The sequence below is a fragment of the Echinops telfairi genome, unplaced genomic scaffold (assembly GCF_000313985.2).
Source record: "Echinops telfairi isolate 266 unplaced genomic scaffold, ASM31398v2 ScPeMD7_60;HRSCAF=208, whole genome shotgun sequence".
NCBI classification, from domain to species: Eukaryota; Metazoa; Chordata; class Mammalia; order Afrosoricida; family Tenrecidae; genus Echinops; species Echinops telfairi.
Genome location: NW_022103958.1, coordinates 35,801,621 through 35,819,153, shown reverse-complemented (window position 1 = coordinate 35,819,153; position 17,533 = coordinate 35,801,621). Strand labels below are relative to the sequence as shown.

The 17,533-nt window shown below is 40.0% G+C and overlaps 1 protein-coding gene across 3 annotated transcripts in view; it reads right to left on the bottom strand.

The window, feature by feature from the left end:
* The window catches only part of SOX6 (SRY-box transcription factor 6), a 655,298-nt gene that overhangs the window by 214,139 nt on the left and 423,626 nt on the right, over positions 1-17,533 (bottom strand). For all 3 annotated transcript variants that reach the window (XM_045290980.1, XM_045290981.1, XM_045290982.1), the window contains exons 5-6: positions 2,793-2,965; positions 576-644 (exon numbers count right to left, since the gene is read on the bottom strand). In XM_045290980.1, coding sequence (XP_045146915.1) covers positions 576-644; positions 2,793-2,965 — 242 coding nt within the window. The remainder of the gene's footprint in view (positions 1-575; positions 645-2,792; positions 2,966-17,533) is intronic.

Sequence of the window (17,533 nt, the reverse complement as noted above, 5' to 3'; positions counted from 1 at the left end):
GCTTTAGTGCTACCACAAGGAAAAGTGACTTGAAAGGATGCCAGATGGTTCAATCTAGACTGCAAGCTCCCTGAAGGCAGACTACTATCCACTAATCTTGATGTGGCTGCCCTCAGCACCTAACATAACAGCACACTGCACAGCAGGAATGCAGTTAATATTTGTGAAAGAGCAAGTCAAATATTACCAGCCTTTCCCATGTCATAAAATTCTCCTCAGAATTGGCTCAATCAGCTTCTCCCAACAATGCTATTAGATAACAAAATACAAAGCAAAGAGTTGAGTTGTGGCTTTAAGATGGCATCTGTATCCTAGAATAGAAACAAGTAGGTTTCCACTACTTTGCTTTAAGTAAATTGAAGAAGGAAACAAAGATAAAGTTTACTCTGCTTATGCCTAGGAGAATGCTTGTGCCACTGCCTCATCTATATTTTCTATATCTATTTATATAGTTCTGTACCATATCCTATTGGTGCTGTTTATAAGACAGGGGTGCATTGGCAGTATTTTAAATTCCATTTTCAAGGAGGAAAGTATCTAAGCATAATCAGATGAGAGTAATAAAATACACTGACCTGGATCTGTTGCTGCAAGAGATTAATTTTGTGCTGCTGTTGCAGAAGTTGCTGCTGTTGTCTTGCAATCTATCAGAAATAAAGTTTCATTAAGTTAAAATGAAATGCCCATACCTTTGCCATTACCTCAGGTAGCTCTCCTGGTATTACAAGAAGGCTTTAATGCACTCCTCTATGTCAAAGAGTTCCTAATAAAATGAGGAAGGCCGTTCCAGAAAGCTGGAGATAAATATCTTCAATCATGTCTCTGCTTACCCCTAAATCTTTATCTGTAGGTTAAAAATACCCCTTGAATCGTATCTGTTCACCTATCTCTGTGCTGGCCATTTAGAAAAAATGGGGATTTAGAAATCTAATCCTTGAAGAATGAGCACAGGAGAACTCTGGTTACATTTTCTAAAGGAGCTTAGTTTGGATATGAAATTCTACATCTATAAATAAAGAGCAAAAGGTCTGTGCACAAATGAGTGTGGCTCAGCCTCCAGTTGTACTTCGTGAGCCTTTTAGGTGTTTGAATTAACAGGGCAGGGCTAGAGGTGGGGGGAACACCCGCATTCCATTTTGTTCAGCATCAGATGTCAGCACGATGATCTATTCCCACGCGTGACTTTTATGGTTTCTGGTGGTGATTGGGTCATACTGGAAATCATGATGGGACTACCCTCACCACAGATTACAGCCAGAGGGATGGCACCACTCCTCTCCACAACTTTATAGTTAAAATGGAAGGGATCTTTACTCAGGTTGGAATGGCCCCCATTGCATGTTGCCATTCAAATCAGAAACGAACAACTCACTCTACAACTTCAGGTGTGGATGCTCGAGCCTATGAATATTTATGTCCTCTTCGCAGACCAGTGAAACACCACTAGGCATCTAATATTGATGGTCCCTCCTAAATGATACAGTGCTGCAGAGAAATGCAGCAAAACACCACAGTGCAATTACTCTCATCCACTCTCGACGTGTGGGTCTGACATCGTGAAGTATGGTACATAAGCACCATGTGGCTCAAATTCTGAATTCTATTTGCCAATCGGTTGAGCTACATGCTCGCTTCATTGAGCATGACAACCTAGTTTTAAGTGTCATTTAATTTTCATTTTGAAATATAATTACAAAGTGTTCACTGTAAGATATCACTCGTCTGCAAATGTGTCAAGATTAATTTGTGCTAGCTTATTCACAAGTGTCAATAGTTAATTACTGTGTCATCTCTGGATGGCTAAATGACATTCTAACTTCTGATTTTTTACAGTGTTCCTTTATGTTATTTTCCATTAGGGGCTGAGTCCATATTCCTACATGTGGGCAAATATTCAAGCATATAAAATACCAGACGTCACAACTCATTAAAATCAACAGAGCATATATTGCTCTATATTCCCCTATAAAATACATTTAACTGAAAAGATAATTCCAGTAATGATGTCAGACTCCTAAAGACTGCAAATTAATTTGGGTCTGTCTGATCTAAAGCATCAGGGACTACTCTGTAGGGTCATTGTTGTTAAAGTAATGTACTCGTATGAAGCAAGGAGCACATTTTGGAACGTGAATTACTGCTAAAGACAAGCCTTTAAACTTTGCTTCATTCTTACTTCTAAGTCAATCAAGTCCAATTCTTATCGGGAACATGCGTCAAGTTATTTTCAATGATTTACCTATGCTATAAATAGAGTGGCCATATAATGTGTCAACCAAACCTGGACAACTTTTTCACGTGGAAAGTGGGGGGATGGGAGAGAATTAATTATTACCCTGAAAATCAGGCGTCAACTGAGAGCTGTTCTGGGAAAACGGAGACGTCTGTCTGGTCACCCTAGCTTTAAAGTCGGAGGAAAGCGGTGAACTAGGGAGCTGAAAGCGTTTCCACAGTTTCTCGGGATAAGGAAAGTAAGGCCCAGAGTGAAGTGAGTCGCTCCTGCTTCAACTGCACTTGGGCTGCAGTAGGTATCACTGAGAAATTAATCTGATCCAAACATTCGAAAACAGTTTATCATTTCAATAGTGTCTGGTTGTGATGATGCTTTCTTTGTCATAAACACAGTCCCTCCGTAATCTTCTGAACCTCAGCTTTCCAAAAGGCTTCTTTCTTTTGCTACTTTTTTTTTTTTTTAAGGAAAGCAGATGACAAATAAGCTAATCAATGGGATGGCTCGCTGAGCTTGGCACATTCCACACCTCCCGTTCATCAGCCTCTTTTGCAGGGCTCACCTGTTCTTGCTGTTGGCGAGCAAGGTCCATTTGCTGCCGTTGTTTCTCAATTTGTGAGGCTGCCAGTTTTTTCTGTTCGTCATGCGCTGCCAGGAGCTGCTCCCGTAAACTGATCAGCTGGGTGATCATGGTGGAGAGCTGCCGCTCTTTTTCTGCCAGGCTCTCAGGTGTACCTAAAATGGAAGCGAAACGATGGCTCACGAGTTTGAGGAAAATCTGGGTGGACGGAAGCAAAGAGAGGCAGGCTTGATGAAGGGCCTGCCGTCAGACACTTAGAGACCTGAGACAGGTGGGAGCCACTGTGGATGCAGGAGCGGGTGCTAGGGCTCTTCGCTGTCCCTGCCAAGGCGGGACAGTGGTGTCACCTGTCAAATTCTCACCCACCCTTTCCTGAGGTCCCAACAGAACCAAATAAAACAGACATGCTCTCGCTCCTCCCAAAGGTAATACCTGGTAATACCAAAGATTAGAACTACGGATGGTAGTAATATTGTAATCACTTCTATCCTCGGTGACTAATACAGTCACCAAGACATTGTGGGTGCTTAAGAAAGTTACTTAAGAAAGCTTTTGGTTACTGGCCTAATGAAAATTTTTCGTTGTGCAAGTATCTATCTCTCAAGCTCAGAAGAGAGGGACCCATCTCTTGGCCAGAGGACAAGTACAGAGAGAGAATCAAAGCTTGTTCAGGTAAGAAAGGATCACCTCTGCCATTTTAGGATGTTTTGTTTTACTGTGAGGAGATCATGCTCAAAGTACCCAAGTTCATCCTCAAAGGTAACAGTGCTGCTTGGGGCTCCCGCACCCCTTTCTCATTTGTCATTCTTCAAAAGGTGGGGGGGGGGGGCGGAGGCATATTCCCAGGTTGAAAAGGTTATGCATAAGGATATGATGTTTAATGAAAATGATGCCTCAGAACACTTATGGTATGCACTAATGGCGCTCAGCAGTCTTTTATGGGCAAATTGCACGCCTCTCCTAAGTAAAGTGTACAGAATCCTTTTGTGGATCTAAATTAGAGCATTTTACCGCAGCATAAGATAAGAATTTCAACCCACTGTATTTGAGCCACGCAGGTTTCACTATGGAGAAATGATCTATGATTTGCAAGCTTTTCAGAAAGACGCCACCAGCTGTCAAAGGGACAAAGATTGCCAATTTGTGTGTAGAAGGGGAGACTTCCAACCTCCTGGGTAGGAGGCGGACAGGAGGGGACTCATCCCTGCTAAGAAAGTACCAACACAATCTAAGAAATGAGAAATATTTTAACTAGAAGTGGTCTTCTTTTCTGAATGACCCCAGGGAGAAGACGGACCTTCAGAGGACACTTGCTGGTAGGTGATTCCCAGAGGTTAAGAATAATACTGGCAGTGGAGAGGCCCCCACCAGAACTTAAGGGGATTCCTAACAGCAACCCAGGTTTTAAAAGACAAAGCAACAGCAACAAAAGCCTGTCAGTTTCTCCTAAACACCCACTGAACTGAAAGATGCCCTGAAGTTATAATTAAAAGACAAAACCTGATAGTAAAATGATGTTACAAATTTGTATTCTGATGCAAGAACAGATGTTGTATGAGGGATAGCAACTCCTTTTCTCTAAATATCGAATTTATTTTTTTTAATTGGTTTTAAATTCAGCGAAAGGAATTCCGGCTGGGCAAAAGGAAAAACTTCTCAGGCTAGAATGTAGCCAGACACAGAAGCAGTTTCTGATGAGTGCCTTGAAATCTTTTCAAGTAAAGCTCAACTAATGTATCTGTCGAGGCTAGCGGCACTAGAAGGCAACAATAGGGTCACTGTCGACCAGGGTTGGAAAGGGAATTTTAACGGACAGTACAACTGTCCCACGGGGTTTTCTGGCTGAAATACTTAAGGGAGCCGATCCCCTGGACTTGTCTCCCTCAAAACACGGGGACTCTTGACACCGCCCATCTTTCAGGTAGCAGCTGAGCTGTTTAACCACTGTGTGGCAACAATATGGCAAGTCCTACATTAAGATCTAATGATAAAATGGCAAGTAAAAGCGGACACAGTATCTATTCTCATGCAGTTTATAATCCAAAGTGGGAGGAGACACATTAATCCAGATGTCATATACATAAAGCACAATTGATAAGAATTACAAAGACATTCTCTTTTGTATAGGAATCAAAGAAGTTATGGATAAATGACTTATTAGCCTCTTCTTTGGGAGAAAGGGCTTTCTACTTCAATAAAGAGTTACAGTCTCGGAACCTCAACAGGGGCAGTTCTACCTTGTCCTAGAGGATCACTGAGTCACTGGCAGCGAGTTTGGCTTTGGTCAGTCAGCCGCTTCTGCTCAAGGTGAAGTAAATACATACACCTTGTGCTTCCAATGCTAAAGCTCATAGATACGTGTATGAGTATCTGGATTTACAGAATAAACCCTTCAAAAGATGCCAGTTTAAGAGGGGGGAAAAGCGCACACTTTTCCTTAAGCTTGCGGAGCAATTGGCTAGATCTGAATGGTAGCAAGTGAGGGTGAAGAGAAGTGAGCCAGGTTAAAAAGTCCCCCTGCACAGGAGATTTGTAACCTGTCATGTGACCTGTTGGGAGTTCATTACGGAGACATGAAAGTGCACCACAAAGTAGCTGACATTACCTAAATGTGTGGACTAACATGAGTATGTGTAGGGTCAGTTTTTTGTTCTCAACTCATTGTACTTGTTCATACATATTGGGGTAAAGCCAGGCATTTAAAAACTGTAGTGGCGTCTTAGTTTTAATGCAGAGCTAGTGCATATGTTGTCGTAATGAAATAACTCCAAGTGTGAATCACACGGATTGACCAACCACCCACCTTTCAAATAAAGAGTAGTTCTGATAAAACAAAATTAAAAAAACAAAACAAAAACACCCAGCTTCATTCTATATGAAACTGTGCCATAGCAAAGGAACAACTGCTGAAGTTGCCAAGAGCACACTACGGGCGGGGGGAGGCAAACATAATGTGGCCAGATCATGTTAAGTAAAGTAAAACACTATGTAGCATGCTCTTAAGGAGGTCATGTAATTCTATGGAAATCTTGTGTTAAATTATACTTGGAGGCTTCATGCAATTGACTTGGAAGAAAACTCCATCGGATGCTAAGGACCTGTCAGGCCCCGCAGAGGTCCTCAGTAGCTGCCTAGTGTCATGTTTCACATCTTTCAAACTCTCTTAAAAGGAGCCTCTAAACTGCTTTATACCAGAAATTAGCTTCTTCTGCCTCCTGTACAAAAACAGTAGTCGTTTCATTAACTACCCCCAAATCGCACCAGCGACAAAGCTCGTGCAAACGGCCTCTCTGAGGCAGCGAGCTCTTCTCCAGGAGCTCACGCGGGGCACCTCTGACACTCACCACAATGAACTCCATCTAGTCTCCAAGTCCAAAGACAGTGCAACAGGAACCCCCGCCTCTTCCTTCCTTCCTTTCTTTTTTTTTTGTTCCATGGGGTCTTCTTTATCCCCAAACCACATCTGTCTTGAGTTTCTCTCAGATTAGTCAGGTGGATCAGGGCTCCCCAGGGCCTGCTCCAGCTGAAGTATTTTAATTTGACTAAACACCTGATTTATTTTATCTCTCCGATGAGAAAGGCAGTTTGTCTTAATAGAGCCTGTCAGCCCACAGCCCCATTCACAGCAATTTACAGGCAGCCAGGGACGCTGGAAGAGAAGAGTGCCGTGATTCTGTATTTCATCCTCCTCCAGAAAGCACCTAAAAGCAGCTATTCACTGCTGCTGCATGTGGCATTTTAGGGCTGAATTAGCTTTTTATTCAAGTAACTACACTTGTTGTGAATAGCTTATCTGTAAAATTGCTACATTCACTACTGATTTTATTAACCTTTGGCTCCATCACAAAATGGTCTTCAGTTAGGAAAGACCTTTAAAATTGACACATTTTTTCTTAGGGGCCTCTATTCCAGTGACTTCAGATTTACTGAATTTGATCCATTGAATTCTTTACCAGTTGTACTTAAAATTTTGAGTCTCAATAGGAAGTCAATAGTGTGTAAATAAGGAAACACTTTTCAAAATGTAAATACGGTGGCAATTTCCCTCATCAAAAGTTTTCAAATACCATCTTCCACTATAATAGTTTCAAAATCAGCCCTCTACCCTTTTTTGGGTGATAGTCTTAAGAACTTGGGGGGGAAATTAACTGAAAGTCTTTTTTCAGCTTTACAAACCATGACTACCCTCCCCTTTCAACTTTACACACTCTGACTACATGCCAAAGGCCCAAAGCAACTGGAAATATTCAAAATAGATGAGAATGTAAATGTTAAAAGTGCAACAACTATGCTAATGTCCTTGATGAATAATGGAAAACTAAAGGCAAAGTTTAAAATTTTCCAGTCTTTTTCTTTCTTTTTTTGCATTTGCTCACCAAAGTTGTCACCATAGTCTTGCCAGTTCCTTTTACCGATATGAAATACTTGTATCTATAATGAGAATCAATCATGCTCGAACTAAGACTGGGCACAGCGACACCACCTTAAACGCCAGGTCTGGACAAGGTCTACAACTTGCACAACACTTAATAGTGGTTTTCCTCACCTCTTTTTGTTTTTTTGTAAATTATTTTATTGGGGGCTCTTACAATTCTGATCATAATCCATACATATATCTATTGTGTCAAACGCATCTGCACATATGTTGTCATTTTTTTCAAAACATTTTCTAGTTGAGCCCTTGGTATCAGCTTCTCGTTTTTTTCTCTCCCTCCCCCACCCTCCCTCTCCCATGAACCCTTGATAATTTATGATTTTTTTGTTCCTGTCTTCTTACACCAACTGCTGTCTCCCTTCACCCACTTTTCTGTTGTCTGTCCCCCTGGGAGGGGGGCCATACGTCAATTATGGTGATTGATTCCCCCTTGCTCCCCCTTCTCTTTCCTTCCCCTCCTCGTATCATTACTCCCCTTATTGGTCCTGAGGGGTTTATCTGTCCTGGATTCCCTGTGTTGAGAGCCCTTATCTGTACCAGTAGAAATGTTCTAGTCCAGGCAGATTTGTAAGGTAGAATTGGGGTCATGATAGGGTGGGGGGACATTAAGAACTAGAGGAAAGTTGTGTGTTTCCTTGGTGCTATACTGCACCCTGACTGGCTGGTCTCTTCCTTGTGGCCCTTCTCAGGGGGTGTCTAATTGACTATTGACGGACTTTGGGTCTCCTCTCTGCCCTCCCCCCCATCATTCACATCGATATGATTTTTTGTTGTTGTTGTTTTGTTTTGAGTCATTGATGCCTCATACTTGGTCCCATCAGTCAGTTCCTCACCTCTTTTAAACTACTTCCATGCAATACTAAGAGGTTAGTCTCTTAGTAACTGTTCCCTAAAAGTGAATTACTACTATGTGATGATGATAAAAAGTTTTTTCATGTTTGCTTTTGTTTTGTTTTCCAGAGGAAAAAATAAACTAAAACAAAACAGAAATAAGATAGTAATGAGGAGAGATGCAAAGAAAATGAGGTAAAGAAGACATGTCCAGGGACAGATGCATTCTATTTTGTCAATTTCTCTGTATGTTTCTCATTTCAAATGAAAGGAGGGGCTGTGGTCTTAAAAACACAATATCTTACCCCTAACGATCGTCAGCCAGTGGCAATATCTGGTAATATGTCCTAGTCAGACTTGTGTCTGATCATCCTCCTTTCCTGGGTCCCTGGGCACACTAATAGATTCCATAAGACTTACAGTGAAATTACAAGAAGCCTGCTTAAGAAAAGTGTTTGTGTTTTGGAGTGAGGGGGCAAGGTGGGTGGGTGGGTGGGGGTAGGACAGGCTGGGTAGCACTGGAGTGGAGTTCTGATAGAGACAGACTTTTCCATACCAATCCAAGACAGATCAAAGCACTTTAATGCTGATTCCAGAGTGACATCTATCAAAGAATTCAGCTAATAGGCCTAGGAAGATTTTAAATGAAGTTGAAAAGAAAAGCTCTTAGGAGTGAATTCCCTGGTCAGTTGTAGTTTTTTTTTAATGGACATTGTTTGAGAAGAAAGCAAAATACAATGGGAGTCATAAAAGAAAGCTGCATTTGATCTCAGCCCCCAGATCGCCTGGTTAAACTGCCCAGGCTCACGCCTGTCTCCCCACACATAAGATGGGCTGTGATGTCTCCACTTCACAAGCTCAGGCCATCACTTAGCACTGGCCTCTTTTTTGATATAGCCTTCTTTTAAATGTCACAAAATAGGGCAGCAAAAAGTCGATGAGAAAAATAGAGTAAACTGAAGAAACTAAGCATCTATGAGAAGGTCCCCTGATAACAGTTACTTTGTGGGGACTGGCTGAGAAAGGAGCCCCTGTCCCAGTGCACAAGCAGCTAATTTGAGTTCTGAATCCAATGGCAGTTTTAAAAGCCTTCCCCTCTAAAGGGCCCCAGTGAATCATAAAGATAAAGGATTTCAGTACAAAACCACCACAAAGACCTCTATTATCTTACCAGTCTTTGGTTACAACAGCTGAGCCAATATGACCAAATTCTGAATGACTTTTTTCAAAGCAGCGGAGTACTGGAATTTCTTTGTTTTCTCATCAGTCGGCTATTGTCATTGCTCCCATATGCTACTGTCCACTTCTTAGTAAATAAAAAGCTCAATAAAAGCAGCAATTGTGCTCTCAGGAATCACTTAGTGACCGTGGCACAGGAAGTATGCCTCATAGTGAGGTACGCTGGCTGCTGTTTTTTGTTTGTTTGTTTTCCTTTACACTGACTGTATGAGAATGTTCTTCTCAAAATGTAAACACCTCTCATTTTAAATGCCATTACAGTCGACCGTGTTCTGAAACAAGAGGAGGATGGCCAGGTTCTCTTGAAATTAAGATCAAACTCCCAGGCACTCACTCACCTCTCCTTCAGCTTCCCCTCTTCCTGGCTACAAAAGGAAGTCTATTCCTGGATCAACTGAGTGCTGTTCATGTGTCACATCCTAAGAGAGCAGGAACAATCCGTGGAATTCTGCCATCCAGCCCTTCAGCCCATTGTGCTTATTGGTGTGCCCTTATGCGATTGGGAAATGAAGGTATCCAGACAAAGCTCCTGTGGTATCAGACAGGTTGCCTCCACAGTACTGTTCTCTAAGGAGGACAGTCATTGTGACCACACATACATAACCCACACATCCTCGCATGAAGCTCTGGCCTTTCGGAAACATGCATTTCTATGGTCCCTGAGGAGTTTAAATGATAATATGCTTTGCCCCAATATTGTCGCTTGGGATTGGAAGGGTTGCTCTTTTTCTAGAAGCATTATCACAAGATACAGGCCATTGATTCTCCACCTTCCTCCTGCCGCGACCCATTAATACAGTTCCTCATGTGGTGGTGACCCCCCCCAATCAAAACATTATTTTCGTGGCTACTTCATCATTGTAATTTTGCTACTGTTATGAATCGGGCAACCCCTGTGAAAGGGTCGTTTGGCCCCCAAAGAGGTCGCAACGCACAGGTTGAGAACCGCTGATATAAGCAGAAGAAGAAAAAGACCTTATGCACTGTGCATGAACTGTAAACTCTTATATGTTCCCTTATATAATCCTTACCCTAAAAGTAACTCAGTTATTTTCATTTCCCAGATGAGCAATTAAGATATCAAAAGCTGAAGTAACTCGAGTAACTTGAATAGGCCTAGAATTTTAATGCCATGTAGGGTTTAGAAATATACCACTTCTCAGGAAGTCTTTGTTTATTATATAAGAAGTTAAAGAACTTGGCTAGGAAATCAGACAACCAAAGAGGCCAGAAAACTGAATTTTGACATCTGATATATATGAAAACATATAGGGACACGAAAGGACATGCCTGGACTTACTCAGGAAATTAACACCTAGCCTGATAGTTAGGATCATTTTGAAGTTTACCCTCTAGCCCCACCTTGCCTGGCAGTCTGAACCCTCTGTTATGCTGTTCCTCAGTCCCTCAAATAGCAATACGGCCTACTGGTTCCAAGGTCAAATGCAATCCTATTTCCATGGCATTCTCCAACATCTCAGATACAATATTTATAACATTCATGAAAGGCTTGGTGAATATGTTGCTATCCTGGTATACAGTGTGCCTGTGGGCTGAAGTGGTCAGGTGTTAGCCCAGAAAAGATGGCATGGAAAAAGTTAGGAAGTGAGCTTAGAGGGTTTCAGAAGCCTCCTAGGGACAAATAGGCTTGGGACCTTTGCCTGCACAAAGAGACCAGATACCTGGCCCATTCCTAGGATATATTACTTCTTCCTTACCGTAAATCAGGGGAATCCCTGCCCTTGCCAAATATTCCTAGTCATACAATGATAAGAACTGCTTATACAGTAATTACTGTATACACTCAAGTATAAGCTGAGTTTTTCAGCATATTTTATATGCCATTTTTGTGGTAAAATTAGGTGCCTCGGTTGATATTTGGGTCAGCTTATACTTGAGTATATACAGTACTTTGTGCTAGGAAGAACTTAACATATATCATCTCAGTTACCATGCACAATAATGTCACGCAGCAGGAATTTTAAAAGACAAAGAGATTGAGACCAAAAATTAGTAGGCAACTTGCCTATATTTTAGAGCTATCAACCTGTATGTCTAGGATTCGGTATCAAGCAGTATGGACACAATCTCTTCTTTTAACCAGTATGATAAATGGAGAATAAAACTCCTAAATGATCTACTTCTGAAAATTACTTCACCCAATAGACAAATGGCCGAAATTCTCTGTATAGTCAGTTTGAGTTTATCTGTTTGTTTGATTGATTGATTGATTGATTGATTTAGAATTGATTTCATGAGCCCCTTAGCACTACATGGAGAGGTAGGTAACTATGGTCCCCCTAGTTCCTTAAAAGAGTCTAACTGATTGGCACAAGATCCTACTAATTTTTTAGTTCAACTCACAAATATCCACTCATAGTCATTATTCATTACTCGTTTCCTCCTCCACTCTCTTACTTACTCTGTGTCTTTTGCTCTGAGATCTTCTACCTTGACTCCTAGGCTGAACTCCAGTGGACTGCATATTTGGACCCTCTTGATTGTTGAAATTTTGGCTTTTCCCAAAAGAATGAGGATTTCTGGTGTCTCAGTTTGGCTCCTCAACACAATTTCTACTGCCAATCTGGTACCATGAAACCCGTCCGCACAGTCCAATTGATCGGCCCAGCTCACTCTGTGTCCTGTCTCATTCACAAGCACCAGGAAATCCCGGTGAGTTAGGCTGTTATTGGTTCTAAGACTTTGATGGAAAAGTGTACTAAAGTAAACTAGAATCTTAAAAAAGCTTAATAACAACTAAGGGAGACTTTATTTGTATTTGACTTAACAGTTTTACTAATACGGTTTCCTGAATTAGTGCTGAGTATCTGAGCAGATGACAGATCTTACATATTACAAACTTAGGGATGAAGGATGAGTTTATAGAAGGAAAATGAAGATGAAAATTTCATATTGATTCTAAAATTGTCATTTCTTTGATTTCTCTTTCATAGTGAATACAGCTGGGTAACAGCCTGTGCTTCTCACTCTCAGCTTTTACTTCATCAATGATCCTGGGTATAACAGGAGTCTGGGAAGCACATCTTATCATTGTGTTTTGGAAGCACATTACGCTCAGACTGCTTTTGTGAAGATTACGCAACACTGCCCATGCAGAGTTCACAATCTTCAGGACTGGGAAGACCATGGAAGCTTGGGTCTAGAAAACATCAAGGATTGTCTAACACAGGAAGAGTTTTAACATGCTAAGGGAGCCCTGGTGGCATAGTGGTCGCATGTTGGATTGCGATCCAAAAGGCCAACAGTTTGAAACCATGAGCCAGCCACTTCACAGAATAAAGTTGAGGCTGACTACTCCCAGTATTCTTGGAAACCGACAGGGCAGTTCTACCCGGTCCTTTGGTGTCACTATAGGTCAGAATCAACTTGATGGCAGCAAATTGGGTTTTCATGTTTAGAAAGTAGAAAATGAAAAATATTCAATGCATATTTGTTCAGTCTATAAATTTAAATAAAAAATAGGATGCCCTATTCTTATTTTAGGGTATTCTCTCACAAAGGTATAGAGAAGCTTGATTCAAGGATTTAAAAGGTTTAGGATTACTCTATGTCAGTGGTTCTCAACCTTCCTCATGCCATGACCCTTTAATACAGTTCCTCATGTGGTGACCCCCAACCATAAAATGATTTTGTTGCTATTTCATAACTGTAATTATGCTACTGTTATGAATTGGCAGTCATGACCCACAGGTTGAGAACTGCTGCTCTATGCAATAACTTAAGGTTACAAATGGATTTTACGAAGTTTATAAAACTTATTTTAAAAATAACGTTAGAATATTCATGGTTTTAGAATTATCAATAGTTGTATCAAGAAGATAATAAATATATTGAAATACAGCTGGATATGTTTGTAGGAGGTACAAACATCCCCAATTTGAGATCATTATTCTAATTGCCCAATGCTCTTTATAGGATATTCAGCGTGGAAGTGGACAGCCTATTCCTTCTTGACTTAGATGATTTAAATTAAGTGGGTTATTTGAAAACTGTTTTTTTTTTAAGCCACAAGGTTAAGACAAAATTGTAAAATTTTAAACTGCTCATTGACTTTATAAAACAATTCATTTTATCCATATGACTGAAACATCTATAGCATATCTTTTCATTTGTTGTTAAGATGTTGTTAGGTTCCTTCCTAAATACTTAATGTACAATACTCAGGATCAGCTTTGTAAAAATGATTTGCTTTTTTCATTCAATTATGCACCAATGATAACATTTATTTTTTAAAATACTACTTAAAAGGTAATATACCTGATTACTTTGTGGCAACAATAATGGATAAAATCTGAATTACTTGATAAATACTTGTCTTTTAATTTATATACGACTGCCTGGTTTCTCAATACCTGGAACAATTCATGACACATGGTTCCTGAAAGGAGTTCTCTCATGTATGTCATTCATATAATCCATCATCCCAACAAGGGATTTTTTTTAGTGAAAGGGGGCACTGTGAATAATTATATACAGATATAAACCAGTACTACCCCATGTAAACCAGATTATACTTGTACCCTGCCTGGTTGGAATTTAACCTTATTCTTACTTATTGTCTGGTTCTTACTAATTAATAGCATATAAACAGAAGTCTATATATAGAAGAGTTTTTAAGTTTTTAAGTAAACTTTCATTACATGTCTTTTATGTAGTACACATAGGCCTGAAATCTGGATGACATAATTTTATAAAATAATTTTCTTCAGTTTATCACTATTGAGAAATGATCTATTTTCGATGACATATAATTCTCAATTAAGAGAATATTATGGTTATGGTTATTTTCTCATTTTAGAATATATGAATATATGTTTATCTATGAATGAACTAAACACAAAAATGTCAAGTAAGAAATTTAGAGTATTAAAATGTCTAAATCTTATATCAGCATGAATTTTAATTTTTCATATTAAGTGCATGTTTGTCTTTTATATGATGAAAATATAAACACACAAATCAATGAAAAGCTTATATTAGCCTCTGAAGAGTCTAAAACCTTTGGTTATGACTAATGAATAAAAAATAAAATTTAATATAGAAGACTAGTGGGATTTCATATCTAGAATAAAAACAGTGAAACAGAAACTTTACCACTTTAGAGGGGCTTCAAAAGTTCGTGGAAATTTTTCATTATCTTTTAATTCCATTTTCAATATACTTTTTTCTAGAATCCTCATATTTTAAGTAGGAAATTGAATCACAGTTTTAAAAATATAAACAATAGAAACAATTCAAGAAAAGCCCTAGAATCTGATCTTTGAATCTGAAGAAAATATTTTCTCTAGCTATATCAGAGTATTAGAAAAATCAAATCCCTCTAACTAAACCAGAGAGTTTACAGTTCAAGGTTCCAGGGCGGTAACAGCAACATTATTTACCCAACTTCTTACTATCCAGAAATATAATTCCTAAATCATATCAGTAGGTGCATGAAAGTAAGCCATCTATACCTCTAAAACTATATTTGAGTTCTAATTATATTTTCAATCACGTAACACAGGCAGTTTTAACAAGACATCTCCAAATATAGCTATATTAAAAAAGGGAGAATTGGAACATTCAAATGAAATCTATATACTAACCTAATCCCACAAGTAAATGTACTTAATAAATGTCTTGTTATATATAGTGCTGCAATAACAGAAATATCACAAGCAGATGGCTTTAACAAACAGAAATGTATTTCCTCACAGTTCCCTAGGCTAGAAGTCTGCACTCCGAGTGCCAACCTAGAGGCAGTCTTGCCCGCGGTCAGCTCCGGAGTAAGGCCTTTGTTTCCTTTCAGTATCTGTAGGTCAGCACTTCTCAGATGCCCCAGGTGTCTTTGTCCCCATCTTGCCCTGGTCTCCACACAAGGACTTCCTGTCCAAAAGACATACTCTGCTCCCGGCTCTTCTTTCTTGATGGTCGTCAGTGAGGTGAACAGCAACGGAAGTGGCGATAGCCCTCCTTCTCGGGCTTCCCTATTGCCACAAGGCAGGGGTCAGGCATGCCCTCCACACGCCATACTTCGTTACCTATTCTGACACCAGGTTTTCCTCCCACACCACTCCACAACTAGGCTGAGTTAAATCATTAGTTTCAGTGACCACACAGAACTCATAAGCGATCCTCACAATTAAGGGGGTTTACCAGGGAAGTTAGAGAGCCCTGGTGGCATAGTGGTTATTATGCGTTAGGGTGCTAATCACAAAGGTTTTCACCATCTTCACAATCGTTATGTTTTGCTCATTGTTGCAGTCACTGTTCAATCCACCTTGTTGGGGGTTTTCCTCTGATCACTGACCTTATACTCTACCGATTATGATGTCTTTCCCAAGGAACTAGTCTCTTCTAATAACATGTCCAAGATATCTGAGACAAAGCATTGCCATTATTGCTTCTATGGATAATTCTGTCTATACTTCTTCCAAGACAAATCTGTATGTTCTTCTGGCTGTACGTGATACTTTCAATAGTCTTCCCCAGCACTATTATTCAAATGCATCCATTCTTCTGTGGTCTTCCTCGTTTACTGTTCAGTGACCTCGTGCATAGGAGGCACTTGGAAGTAAAGGCAACCTATATTTTTAAAAATAATCCCTGGTGGTAGAGTGGTGTTCATTTTAGTTTGTATTTTTAAAAGCTGAAGAAACCATGCCAGGGAAAATAAACTGTAAAAACAAGCAAACAATAAAACACAAAGAAAGTCTATTAAAAGTGACTCGGTCTCAAATGGTTGATTATTCTAAGGTGTGCATACCACACTATTTTTACTGTTCCTTTTATAGGCCTGACTATTGTTTGGCTGAAAGTGAGGCACGGGGGTGAATTCAGTTCCAGACGTGAAGGTGACGTCTTGGCTGTATGTCTCTATGATCCACCAGTCTCTAAGGTCCAAAGGGAAGCAGCAGCGTTACTCATGGGCGAAGTTTAGAGGGTGAGGAAAGGAGGAGGAATGGAATGGAACCAGGAAACAAAGGGAGCAAGTGGGACACGTGCCGGTGCATGGAAAGGGTTGCATAAAGGACTTGAAACAAGATATGCATGAACTGCTGAATACAAAACTGATGACCCACTGTGTAAATCTTCATTCGGTATGCAATAGAAAGTTGTTTTAATTTAATTTTCAGAGGATTTGGGAAGAAGTCTCAAAGCCCTTCCTAGAGCTTTCTAGACACCACACTTTGCAGGCAGTCTGGAGTTATGTGATGACCTGGTTCAATTACAGGAGGAAAAGTTACATCACAGGCAACAGAATCCATTTGTTTTTAAAAAATAATAATAAAAAACCCTAAAGTTAAATATTAAAATGAACATCAACTAGGAATTTTGAGGACTGCAAAAATCCAAAATCCATGGTACAATCACTACAATCCAATGTAACTAAATAGAGGCTTGGTGCATTCCAGGATTCTATTTTTTCCCCAATCAAATGTAGCCTAACAATAAGTTAACATTTGTATAAAAACCCCATTTCCTTAAAAAGTTGATCAGCTAACCCAGCAGAAGAAGGAGAGGGGCAAACAAACATAACTGGAGTCTTCGGTGTGGCAAGGAGATGAAGGGAACACTGAACAAGGCTCTGCCGTGAGGATTCACATTACAAGTCAGCGCTCTGGGCCATAGTGTTCTCCACAATAAAACATGTGGTTTAAGGCAAAGCACTCCCAAGTTTTATAACGATTATTGCCACAGACTAAAGACAAATGGATCCCCAGAATACCCGATGTCGTTATATTCAAAGATGAGCATGTGAATCCATTCATGAGCTGAGTAGACACATCTGAAGTAGCTGTCTTTTGAAATGATTTGGGAGCCTGAGAACACAGGTAATCAAGGTTACGTTTACTCTTGTGTGTCCGCCCTTTGTTTAAGTGAACTGAACAATTAACAGCAGCTTAGAGCACATGAGACTGAAAGAAGAGAAACCCTGGGAACCCAAGAAATATTCAAGCAGAGATAATCAGCCAGGGTGGAGTGATGTTACTAACATTACTATGAGTATCATTGCAAAGTGAAAACCAGCGACCAGAAATCTATCAGAAGAGATACATATGAAATAAGTCATTATTCCACATTGAGCTACTCATTTTAATATTTTTTCCTAATCATTTTACAGGAGGCTCGTACAACTCTTATCACAATCCATCCATCCATCCATTGTCTCAAGCACATTTATACATTTGTTGCCCTCATCATTCTCAAAACATTT